The sequence below is a fragment of the Marmota monax genome, unplaced genomic scaffold (genome assembly GCF_021218885.2).
Source record: "Marmota monax isolate L192 unplaced genomic scaffold, Marmota_monax_Labrador192_F-V1.1 WCK01_AAM20220418_F8-fsc00012, whole genome shotgun sequence".
In the NCBI taxonomy this organism is placed as follows: domain Eukaryota; kingdom Metazoa; phylum Chordata; class Mammalia; order Rodentia; family Sciuridae; genus Marmota; species Marmota monax.
The window spans coordinates 29,042,616-29,055,460 of record NW_026695227.1 but is presented as its reverse complement, the minus strand read 5'-3'; the positions used below and the strand labels follow the sequence as shown (position 1 = coordinate 29,055,460).

The following is a 12,845-nucleotide window of genomic DNA, read 5'->3' as shown; positions in this document are numbered from 1 at the left end:
TATCATATTTCCATGTCTTTCACTATTCATCTATAATATAGTATTAGTATTTAAAGGCTGCATAGTATTCGGAGATATAACATATCTAAATCCCCTGCCACCTGGATAGCTAGATTATTTCCCAGCTTTTCAGAAGGATAATACTTTGCTTGTAGATAAATATTTACAGTTATATTCTGAATTCTTTCCTTATGGTGAATTCATGAAAGTGGGATTACTGGTCAAAAAGTATACTTAATTACAGACTTTGACCCCTATTGTCAAATAGCTTAGATCACCTGTACAAATGTACACCTGTAGCTCTGCATGATAATTGCCTAATTCTCTGTATCTTTACAAATACTGGTATCAACATTTAAACATTTGTTTGCAGTTTATAGGTGAATAGTGTAGATGTTCTACTTTGTAGTTCTTTCATCACTAGGGAGGTTGAACATCCCCCCCCCCACACACACACACAAGTTGATTGGTCCCAAATTCATTTTTAATGGAGATCACAGAAGGGCACTGACTTGTACTGGGCCCATGCTGAGGGAGAGGCCAAGTTCTGATGCAGGCTGTGTGGAAAGGACCATCTGATCCATGCTCTGCAAAATCACGTGGTCTGCAAAATCATGGCTCAAGGAAGTCTTGTTTCTCTAAGTATTTCCAGCTCTTTGATTTTACTGCTTCACACCTCACACTGCTAGAAGAGACCAGAAGAGACCCAGAGGGAATCCTGGAGCTGCAGTGTGGCCTTTGGAGGGAGGCTGTCACTGTGGGGTCCCTTGTTGGCTTTGCTTCCAGGGCACATGAGGTCCTTGTAGGGGCAGGCAAGAGGGACCTGACCTGAGTATTCTTTTCTTGTGGGGAAGTATTAAGGATTAAACCCGGGATGCGTAGCCACTGAGCCTCATTCCCAGCCCTTTTTATTTTTTGAGACAGGTTCTTGCTAAGTTGCTTAGGGCCTCACTAAGTTGCTGAAGCTGCCTTTGAACTCACAATCCTCATGCTTCTGACTCCAGAGCCATTGGGATTACAGGTATGCACCACCATGCCTGGCTCTGGTCTGAGTATTCTTAAATAGTTCCTACTCTTTCCTCCTTTTCCCCAGACATGATGGAGCCATCTAACTTCTCCAACCTGGATCTAAGTGAAGAAGACCCAGATGATCCTTCTGTGACTTTGGACCTGTCCCAACTATCCATGCTGCCCCACCTAGCTGACCTGGTCAGTTACAGCATCCAAAAGGTGATCGGCTTTGCCAAGATGATCCCAGGATTCAGGTAAGAAGTTTCTGCAATGTCTGGGGATCAGTCAGAATCCTAGATGGAGGTAGAAGGTTTGGAGGTTACCAACCCACTGCTTCCTCAAAACAGAGATTGGGCTCTACCTCAGACCTCCAGAATCAGAATCATTGGTGGAGGCCCAGGAATCTGTATTTTAGGAAATGTAGCCCATCCAGCACTGCTTTATGAGCCAGCAATACCAAGTTGTCATTTTTAATAAATATATTGGGAGATAACTACATCCATATTTATGTATATTAAATGTTCATTCTTTCCAAAACTTCACTGTGTATCTTGCTTTAAAATATATATATAATGTAGCTGGGTGCAGTGGTGTACACCTGTAATCCCAGAGGCTCAGGGGGCTAAGGCAGTAGGATCATGAATTCAAAGCTGGCCTCAGCAATGGTGAGGCACTAAGAAACTCAGTGAGACCCTGTCTCTAAATAAAATACAAAAAAGGGCTGGGGAGGGCTGGGTTTGTGGCTCAGTGGTAGAGCACTTGCCTAGCATATGTGAAGCACTGAGTTCAATTCTCAGCACCACATATAAGTAAATAAATGAAATAAAGGTACACTAACAACTAAAAAAATTAAAAATATTTTTTTAAAAAGGGGGCTGGGTATGTGGCTCAGTGGTTAAGCACCACTGGATTCAATCCCCAATACCAAAATAAATAAATACATAATAGGATCCTGTAAGCTGGAAAATAAGTCATTGTTGGACAGCTCTGGATGGAACTAACATGAACTGCCATTATTTGTTTTGTGGATCTCTCTGCTGCATACGGAAGCCATCAATTAGTTATTGTCTAAATTACCACATTGCCCTGCTTAATGGCAATGTATAGATGAGGATTGCTCTTCAGAATTAGGATGGAAGTCAGGTGCTTCAACGCTTTCCAGTTTGTTTCTGTGCTGAGACAACTAGCCCTGCTTTATTTTATGCCTCTCACCAACCCAAATGCCAGAAACTCTCCAATGCTCTTGCCCTGAAATTAATGTGAAAATTGTAAAGAAAAGAACGTCAGGGGGCCGGGGTTGAGGCTCTGTGGTAGCGCGCTTGCCTAGCATGCATGAGGCACTAGGTTCAATTCTCAGCACCGCATACAAATAAATAAAATAAGGTCCACCGACAACTAAAAATATTAAAAAAAAAAAAAAAAGAATGTCAAACAATGTTGAGACACTCTTGCCACATGCACATTTGGGTTGCCGCAACAGGAGCAAGGGCCACGCTGGCAGTCAGACAGGACAAGTGACTGAGTCTCCTGTGAGTCCCTGGGTTTAACCTCCAGAGCCTTCCCTTGGAACCAAAAACACATTCCGTTGAACACAAGTTTCAACTCCCTCCTCCATGCTTCATGTTACTGTTTGCAAACTCCATCTCTTCCAAAGTCTTGTTTTGTGTAAATAGAGAAAAAACACTTCAAGGTGCCAAAGTCTACTCTGAAGCACCTGGCTTCCATCCTCATCTGCACAGGATTCATTCTTCCCTGCTCTAGTGGGGAGTTGGACAGATGGCCTGAGGCTCTCTCCAGAGGCTAAGTTGTGGTGTTCTAAGTGGTGGCTAGGATTGTGCACATGGGAAACCATCCTGCAAGGAAATTACTCATTAAAATGCATCTCTCAGCACTATTCCTTTTCCCTAAGTGTCCCCAGCCTCCGTTTTTCTCCAGTGTCCTTTGGTACCTGTTCCTTACCTCCCCCTCAATTTTTCTCCCCAAGTCTGAGCTGAAGTCTGCCCTCTTCTTTTCAAGTCTTATCTTCCCTAGGGTTCGTTAGTCTGGTTCTGTAGTCATGGCTAAAGGGAGGTACATGTGAGCAGGTAATAGGGGTACCAAACCATTGATACAAAATGTGTTAAACTCATCCTGAATGTCCTTGGGTTAACTTCTCTTTCTGTAGCGTGACTTGAGAAGTTTCAGAGCAGAATGTTTTTCCATATAAATGGAGCAGACTTTGGCAAGAGCATGGGGGGACACTGATGTGGACACACTGTGACCAGATGGAGAGGGTGCTGAGCTCAGATGGGAGCAACTTCCAGGGGCCAGTCAGGGCCAGTCCAGCAGCTCCCTGGTCTTTCTGGTTTCCATGCTAAGGGTTTTGATTTCTCAAGAAGTGGAAGAACAGTGGCCGTGGTCCCTGGTGGCTTTGATCTTGCTGCCTGTAGGCGGGGGGTGGTGGGTGTGGGGAAGGCAGGATGAGACTTCTGTGTAGGTGAGGGGAGTGGGGGGTCTGGATGAGACTCCAGCTTGGGCATGGGACCAGTATGGGGCGGAACTGGATGGGTTGCTCTGGGCTTGAACTGCACTGTAGTGAACGCTTGGCCCCACTCCCTCCTCCCACCGCCTCTCTTTCATCCTTTCAGACTTACCCCACAAACCTCCCTCTTTCTTGGTACTGCAAAAGAAATGCATAGAAGAAGTGTTGCAAATCTGAGGGTGCTTGGTCCTTACATCCAGGAAGAGCCTTGGATGTGAGGACCAAGCACCCTGAGATTCCACAGCCAAGTGGGTGCACAAGGGACTAGGCCACTCCAGCTGGAGCCCAGATGTGTGGGCTAAAACCTTTCAACCTTACTGCCACTTCCATTTCCAGGGACTCCTTCTTGAGACAAAGGCTCAGGGGTCGTGGTACTTCCTTTGTCCTGTGCCCTTTCCTCCACATTCATTTACCCATCCATCAAACAAACAACTTTCTTTTTTTTTTTAATTTTTAATATTTATTTTTTAGTTTTCGGCGGACACAACATCTTTGTTTGTATGTGGTGCTGAGGATCGAACCCGGGCTGCACACCTGCCAGGCGAGCGCGCTACCGCTTGAGCCACATCCCCAGCCCCAAACAACTTTCTTATATAAACTGTGAGGGATAAAAGTTGACTAGGACACAGTCCCTGCCTCCAGGTACTGAGTGTCTGATGGAAGAGATAGGCATGTGAGCAATTGCTGTAGAGAGATAAGAGCTCTCCTGGAAACCTGCTAGAGATACCTTGGGAATTCAGGCGAGGAGGGGCTGGACTCTGCCCTTGGGGGTGGGAAAGACCAGACAGCAACATCATACCAGGCACGCCTCAGGTACTCAGAAGTGGCCACAGGTGTGACGATAACAAGGGTATAAATATCACACAGGTCAGGGAGGAGGCAGAGCCAGAGCAGGCTCCAGTTGTCACAGAGCAGCCCTCTTACTGGTTTCCTTAAACTCTATGTCTATTCCCACCCACCACCATCCCCAGTTCTGGCTGTGAACCGCACTTAGAAAGTCCCTGTCTTTCCTGGCTGTGGGTGGTAATGTAGGGTCATCAGAGGTTTGCTTCATAGCAGTAGCATGTCTGGGTCACAACAAGCAGCAACCCTACTGAAATCCCCTGGCCAACCACCCAGAGGATGTGTGTTCACTTATGCCATCCATCCTGACTGGGGCACTGAACAGATAGTCCTCGCAAAATTACCTATTGTAGCAAAAGTTAGAAGCTACCATAACATCCCAAAATAGGTAAATGGGAGACTGCTTAAATAACATTGAGTGTACTGATGTAAGATTACCCAGCCCACTAAGAACTGGGTGAAAGAATTTTCAGTGATATGGGAAGCTGGAATTAGTATGAACTCAAGTATGTTTAAAAAAAAATATATATATATATATATATATATATATATATATATATATATGTGTGTGTGTGTGTGTGTGTGTGTGTGTGTGTGTGTGTATGTGTGTGTGTGTGTGTATGTATATGTTAGTTGTGATTATAAGTAATTTTATTTGCTTTTATACATTTGTTTTCCAAAGATTTAATTATACATATGTTTTACTTGTATGATGAGTTAAAAAACCAAAACACAATGGAGGTGATGTTAATTTTTATTTTTATCTTTTTTTTAATTTAATAACTTTTTATTTTTATTATTTTTATGTGGTGCTGAGGATTGAACCCAGGGCCTTGCATGTGTGAGGCAAGTGCTCTACCGCTGAGCCATAACCCCAGCCCCTAATTTTTATTTTTTAAATGTAGAGTGAACAGCTAGAGAAAAGTGACAAAGATAAGGAAACATTTAGACTTAGACAGTTATTAGCCCATCTTTCCTAGAGAATATAGAAAGAGGACATGCTAATTTTTTCTTTTTTAAAAAAAAAAATTCCACCAGGCATGATGGTGCATGCCTATAATCCCAGCAGCTCAGGAGGCTGAGTCAGGAGGATTGCGAGTTTAAAGCCAGCTTCAAAAATGGCAAGGCACTAAGCAACTTAGTGAGACCTTGTCTCTAAATAAAATACAAAATAGGGCTGGGGATGTGGCTCAGTGATCGAGTGCCCCTGAGTTCAATCCCTGGTACCAAGAAAAGAAAAGGATGTGGTTGTGCCAACATCAGGAGTTGACCCCCGAGGTTTACCTGGGACTTCTATAAAACTGTAAGATAAAACATTCCTGCTGTTGTAAGTCTCTAAGATTTGTGGTCATTTGTTACAACAGCCAGGAAAAGCATACCCAGGCTTAAGAAGAGAAATCATAGTCATCAGTTGTCAGAGAAAATCAGTTGACAAAATTCAATACCCCAAAATCAACCAAACAAATGAATGGGAAAAAATGAATAAATAAATTTTTTTTAAATTCCACTAGCATGGTTAAAGGGCCGTCTCAAGGATAAGGGAGAATTCTGATTCTTCCGAGTGCAAAACTACAAGCATTGGGTGAATATCTCTGCATGTGGGTTGAAGCTGAACAGAAGAAGAGGCCATCAAGGCAGGAACTATCTAACAACCTGATGGCTGAGTCCAGAGACTATGAGCTCCCTACATCAGGAGCATACTGTGGAGGCTATGTAAGCGCTATCTGTCAGGCATGCAGGAAGAGGAATTGGCCCACTTGGTCTCCAAGAGGCTTTCCAACTCTTGCATTTTGTGTATTGCTCAATACCAATCCTTTGCCTACCATCCTAATCATGCAAGCCCTTTTATTCCCCATCATCTATCACCTGTTGATATAGAACTCCCATCAGTTAATATCTGCTTCCTTATTTATATACTGAAGAGCAGCCATAGAGAAGATGCCAGCCTATCTACATGATTTCCAGGAGAAAACTGACAGTCAGGAAGAAAAAGGAGGAAAAAGCCAAAAGCAAGTGGGTCCATGGTCTCTGGTTTTGCCTTGCCATTATTCAGACAAGCCCAGCTTATGACTCAGAACAGTGGAACTAATTGTTGGGCTCTTATCACATAAACACATTTATTGATCCTCTTGTACTCAAGGCTTGATGGTCAGAGTATGGGCAACAGTAAGGTAATTAAAAGATGGTATTGGCCCTCAAGTAACTTACAAATAAGAGCCAGAGACTAGCATGAACAGAACTGAAGGCGAAAGGACAAAATAAGAGCCAAGCGATGTGCAGTGGGTCATAAAGAAATGGCTTCTGCTAAAGAGAATGGGGGAGGGAGGTCCAAGAGATAACACTGGATTCAGGATAAGGACAGTATGATGGAACATTAGAAGAAGGGTGTTCCTCACTGGAGCTGGAGTATGCTCTAAGGTCTGAAAGCACACAGCATCTGAATACAGAGTGGCCTAGTGTTGCTAGAAATGGAGGGTTGATGGCATTTGAGTTGGGAGGGGTGGGCTGGAAAGACAGATTGGATCCAAGTTATGGGTGTTTGAGAATCAGTGAGGTTTTCTGAGCACAAAAGTGACATTTACCTGGAAGAGCAGGAGGAAAGATGAATGAGAGCTCTAAGAGATGAGTCCAGAACCCCAAGAGGAGGCTATTTTAAGAGATGATGGAGCTCTTGATGGAGCAGTCCTGGTGAGAGTAGGAATAAGGTCAAGGGCTTGAGAAAGGTCCTGGAGGCAGAGCTTACTACTGAGAAGGACAGGTGGACAGGAAGAGGGAGAAGAAATGAAAACAGGGGATTTGTTGAAGATGACTTGGGCCAAAGCATTTGCAGACCATCCTATCCACGCCACAGTATGGGGAGCTTCCTTTGGCTTTCTCTTCCCATCACTAATAGCTCTGGCTGCGTAGTCACTGGATTTTACTTCTCTTATTAACTGAGCTACTTCAATTTTCACCTTGGCATATGGTCAGTGTTGAGTTGTTCTCCCTCGAGGAACATTCTTGCCCTCTCCAACCAGGCAGCAAACCCCTCAGTGGAGGACAGAGGCACACAATGGTCACCTAGCAGGTGTAACCCTAAACTGATTGGTGTGACTTGAAGGTCTTGACTGGTGGCCTGATCTCCTCACCTCCCCAACCACCACAGAGATCTCACCTCTGAGGACCAGATCGTGCTGCTGAAGTCGAGTGCCATCGAGGTGATCATGCTGCGCTCCAACCAGTCCTTCACTATGGATGACATGTCCTGGAACTGCGGCAACCAGGACTATAAGTATGATGTTACTGATGTGACCAAAGGTGTGTCTAGATTCTGCTTCCACCTTTTCCAACTCCCAGACTCTGGTTCCATCCCACTTGAGGTCTTGGGTTCCCATCAGGCACATGGAAGACAGTGGGGGGTGGAGCTAGGCAACAACAGGGAGAGGAGTGCAAGGACAGGCAGGGGTTGGAGGTGGGGTGGGTAGCTCCTGGGTTCTATCCACAGTTCCTGGTCATTCTTTCTGATAGCTGGGCACACCCAGGAGCTGATTGAACCCCTCATCAAATTCCAAGTGGGGCTGAAGAAGCTGAATTTGCATGAGGAAGAACATGTCCTGCTCATGGCTATCTGCATCGTCTCCCCAGGTATGGAGCCCAGGAGTGAGGAACTCTCTAGGAAGTGGTGAAAGACAATGACCTGCGGAGGGCCAGCAGGGCAATCTGGAGGGAAAATTGATCAAAAGGAAAGGCAAATAGGGAAATAGAGAAACATCGCTTTGCTGGCTTTGTATGGCCCTTAGGGTGTATAATGGTTGAGGGGTCCCTCATCCCTCACTGCCCTTGGCTTTTTCTTCTAGAGACAGTAGGTGATTCACAGGATTCTGAGAAACCAGATAAACAGGGTTTCTCAGGCCACAGACAGGCCTGGGTGTTCCCAATACTTGGGCTCTCTTCTGTGTGAACTGGAATGAACTTTTCTGTCACTTGAGGTTCCTCAGAAGAACACAAAACCTTGAGGATGATGAATGATTCTGCATTTACCTGGATGGTTCTGGAGGCAGTGTGTTTTGACCCTTGACCTTTTCTGTTTGTTTGGGGTGGGAAGAGGGCAAAAAGGCCAAGGAGGAAGTTGTTGTGGCCCTGGGGATGTTCTCTTGGTGATGAAGCCCAAATTTGTGGATCTATAGAATATATGACAGCAGCAGGGCGCCTGATTAAGACATGGAGCTGAAGAGCCATCAGGAATGGCCCTCTTGAGGAAGGTCTTGTAAGCTGTTACCCACAGGATCAGTCAGTCAGGCAAAGATAGAATAGCTGAGTTCCAAGCTGAGGAAACACAAAAGCAAAGCCCGGAGGCCAGAGAGTGCATTGCTCCGGACACTGATGCAGGCACAATGTACAGACAGAGGAAGTGAGGTGAGGTGGGGACAGGACCAGATGGGCTCCTGAAAAGACAACGTCCTCCATGCAGTGGGAAGTTGTTGAGGGACTTAAGGCAGGTGTCTCAGGTCAGCAATCATACAGGGTGGCCTGGGCAGTGCCTCACAAGGTATCCATATGAGTGAGACTGAGCAGCGAGGGAGTCAGCTTGGAGCCCCTGTGTCTTCTCCTCCTATCCCCTGTGCCACAGACCGACCTGGGGTGCAGGACGCCAAGCTGGTGGAGGCCATCCAGGATCGCCTGTCCAACACGCTGCAGACCTATATTCGCTGCCGCCACCCACCCCCAGGCAGCCACCTACTCTATGCTAAGATGATCCAGAAGCTGGCGGACCTGCGTAGCCTCAACGAGGAACATTCCAAGCAGTATCGCTCCCTCTCCTTCCAGCCTGACAGCAGCATGAAGCTCACGCCCCTTGTGCTTGAGGTGTTTGGCAATGAGATCTCCTGACTAGGGTGGCCTGTGGTGGCGCCTGGGCGGGGTTGCTCCTCCAGGGCCTGGTGCCCAGGCCCCAGACTGGCTGCAGCCCAGCAACCCCTCCCACCCCTCCTGGAGTTCAACCCCACCTCTGCCATCTCCCTTGTCTGTCTGGCCCATCCTGTCTCCTGTCCAGTCTAACACCAGGTCCCCCTTCTCTGCAGGCCACAGGTTGCCCCCTGACCCATGAGACCTCAGTCATGAGTTACTGTTTATTTGACAAAGAAAAATCAAGTGGAGACAGAGGGCAGAGGCTGGAGGAGGGGCCTTGCCCAAGGATGTCCCCACCACTCCCTAAGTGGCTGCTGCTAATGCAAAGGAAGGCAGGCAGGACAAATGCACCCACTCCTCAGGGACAGAGATACTTGTACCTCCCCTAGCCCATATGTCCAGAGCCTGGTGAGGAGACCCCTCCCCCTGCCCACACAGAATACATAACTGACCCACAATCCTTACCCCACTCCATCTTATCCTGCTACCTATCTGTGCTGTTCTGTCCCATCCACAATAGTGCCTCCTCCCTCTGCCTTCCTTCCCCTGGCCTGCCTGGGGCACTCACTGCCAAGAATGAGCAAATCCAAGAAAAAACTAAGGTCATGATACCCCTTCACCCACCCTGCTGGCCAAAGGGTACTCTCCCAGTCTTGGTATGCCCACCTCCATCCCTTTGCCATGGCAATCCTCTCATGGGCAGTAGCTGTGGTATGCTGGGCTTCCTGCCTATGGCAGGAGCTGCTGGCTCAGAACCCACCCACTGAGAAGCCCCAGGAGAGCAGAACACAGGGTCAGGCAGTGGACAACAGGCAAACCAGCCTCCCAGAATGGCAATGGATGCTGGTCCAAGGCTGTCTCTGTCACAAAGTCCAGGGTTGGTTGAGAGGGAGCTCTCCTTCCAACCATCCACATGGCAAGATGGAATTACCCTCGGATTGCAAAGAAGGCCTGCCTGCCACTGTCCTCCTCCTCACCCTGCCAGTGCCTTACCTCCCACCCAGGAGGGCAGGCCCTCCTACCTTGACCCCCAAGGGGACCTCACCCTCTCTGATCACCAACGGTGGCAAGGAAGTTGTCCCAATCTCCTCTTGCCCCAGTCTGGAACAATAGGGCCTCCCTCTGACAAGTACATAGGGCTTGCATCTTCTTCCCCTGACAGGGTGGGATAGAGGACTGCCCACATGTAACTCCAAGATAGCTACCCAGATGCAGAACAAGAAGCCAGCACCATGGGCTGGGGATGTGGCTCAAGCCGTAGCGCGCTCGCCTGGCATGCGTGCGGCCCGGGTTCGATCCTCAGCACCACATACAAACAAAGATGTTGTGTCCGCCGAAAACTAAAAAATAAATATTAAAAATTCTCTCTCTCTCTCTCCCTCCCTCCCTCCCTCACTCTATCTTTAAAAAAAAAATGAATAAAGGTGTTGTGTCCAACTGAAAAAGAAATATTTAAAAAAAAAAAGAAGCCAGCACCTGCACCTCGGGGCTTGGTGGGGGGAGCTGGTAGATCCAGGGGCTGGTCAGAGCATGGGGGGATCCAGCAGGGTGGGGCTGGTTCCCTTCTCATCACTCTACCACCCAGAACTCACAGGGAGCATGGCCAGGGGGGGAATGCATAACTTCAGACTCCATTTCCTCCTCTAGTGGCCACACCCAGGATATGGGAACCCTCCCTGCTGAATGGGTTGTGGGTGTGTGGGCCACACAGAGGGGCTTCTTCCAGAGGGACTCATGGAGGGACTCATGGAGGGTCTTTGAGATGACTGCTTGAATTAGGGGAGTATTTCTGCATCAACTTGGAGGTAAGATCAGTAGGAATATGGCCACCCGAATCCCAAGAAGATGCACCCCTCCACCTACATCTGTCATTTCCTGAAAACTGGGAGGAATCAGACTTAACGTGGCAAGAGCTGTCAGTGTCCTCCTGGCCCTGCATTTCCCAGAATTCTTCAGGTGAAAACATTCTGAAGGCCACATTCCATATTACAGAATAGCATACCTATGGCTTCATCTCATTAGATATGAGTTGCTTTCAGAATCAGACTCCACTATGTTCTAATATTGAGGGTACCAGGCAGAGCCATTTATGGGGGGAAAACTTACATTGTGAAAATACTGTACATTAGTGAATATTGTTATTATTGTATAAGGGTCTAGGGAAAGACCTTTGATTTTAGCTGTAGAATGTTTTTAGCTGTAGAATGCATTGATCTAACTTTCTATTCAGTCGGGGAAGAAAGCTTAAAAATTGTTAAAGTAGTTCAACCCCCTTGTTAAAGGAAACTGACACTTAGAGGAGGGTATGACTTACCCATGATCAAATAACTATTTTTAAGTTGCTCCAGGAGCTGAGGCTGAGGCAGAAGGATCACAAGTTCAAAGCCAGCCTCAGCAACTTAGTGAGCCCCTGAGCAACTTAAAGAGATCCTATCTCAAAATAAAACATAAAAGGGGTTGGGGATGTGGTTAGCACTCTTGGGTTCAATCCCTGGTACAAAAGAAAAAAACTAAACAAACAAGCAAATAAGTCACTCCAGGGCTGGACAAGAATTTGGACTTATAGTCCAGTGCCCTTTTCAATATAAAACACTTAAGCTCAGACCCTATTTTCCGTTTCCCTGATGACTGACCCAAATTTAAACAGAGCATGTCTAGATCTGGAACCCCTTCCTTTTTTCCCTGGGTTGTAGCCCCACTGACCCATCAGAAGAAGGAGGGGGAAGGACATTCAGCCTGTGTCTCAATGTGAATCAACCCCTCCCCTCTGGTGGCCCTGGCCTTTGGTCTCTGCCTCAGCCCAGTATAATGCTGTTGTTGCCTTATCAATAAAGTACCTTGATCTTTGTAATGTCTGCACTTCCCTAGCTCTCCCTCTGACCCTGCCCTCTCTTGGGAACTCAAGGGGACCCCCTGGGAACAACAGTTATTCAGTCCAGGGGCAAATAACCAGGACTCCAAAAGGGAAGTCTAGGAGCTGGGAGGAAAAGAAAAAAGAAACAAGTGAAGATTTAGGGATCTGAATTGGGAGAAAACTGTATTGTCTAGTGTGTTAGAATGAAAGTGTGAAGGTGGACATGTATAAAGCGAAAACTTTTAAAGTATATATTAGAAGTGAAGGAAAGCACACACCAAAGTGGAAAATAAACAAGATTCCAGGCATAGGGAGATCCTTCTGCTGGCTAACCGGAAGCAAGTAGGGGGAATCCAAGTGAGGCCAACAGAAGAGGTTGGAATGTATGACAAATTTGGTGAAAGTCAGACATTAAGCAGCAGAAGAAAGCTTTAAAGGGTGCCTCCCAACTGATTTCCAAATAGAAAAAAAAAAAAAAAGTTTGCCAGAAATTGTCAAGTAAACCAATGGGAAAAAAAAAAAAAAAGCTCTGCTTATGGTAATAAAGCTGGCTCATACTTACATAGCACTTAACTTTGTGGCAAATACTGCTGTAAATAAATGCTTTATGAAAACCAACTTGCTTTATCCTTATAAGGACCCTATGGGAGATGGGCTATTATTACCCCCACTTGACAGAGAGAATAACTTGCTGAAAGCTACATTGGTGATGAGAGGGATGAGATTTGG

The 12,845-nt window shown here is 46.5% G+C and overlaps 1 protein-coding gene across 3 annotated transcripts in view; it reads left to right on the top strand.

Moving 5' to 3' along the window:
- Vdr (vitamin D receptor) overlaps positions 1–12,113 on the top strand; it is a 94,098-nt gene extending 81,985 nt beyond the window's left edge. For all 3 annotated transcript variants that reach the window (XM_058576128.1, XM_046435539.2, XM_058576127.1), the window contains 4 exons: positions 1,094–1,265; positions 7,521–7,672; positions 7,883–7,999; positions 8,985–12,113. In XM_058576128.1, the coding sequence (XP_058432111.1) occupies positions 1,094–1,265; positions 7,521–7,672; positions 7,883–7,999; positions 8,985–9,244 (701 nt within the window). In that variant the 3' untranslated portion in view covers positions 9,245–12,113. The remainder of the gene's footprint in view (positions 1–1,093; positions 1,266–7,520; positions 7,673–7,882; positions 8,000–8,984) is intronic.
- Positions 12,114–12,845: the final 732 nt, after the last annotated feature.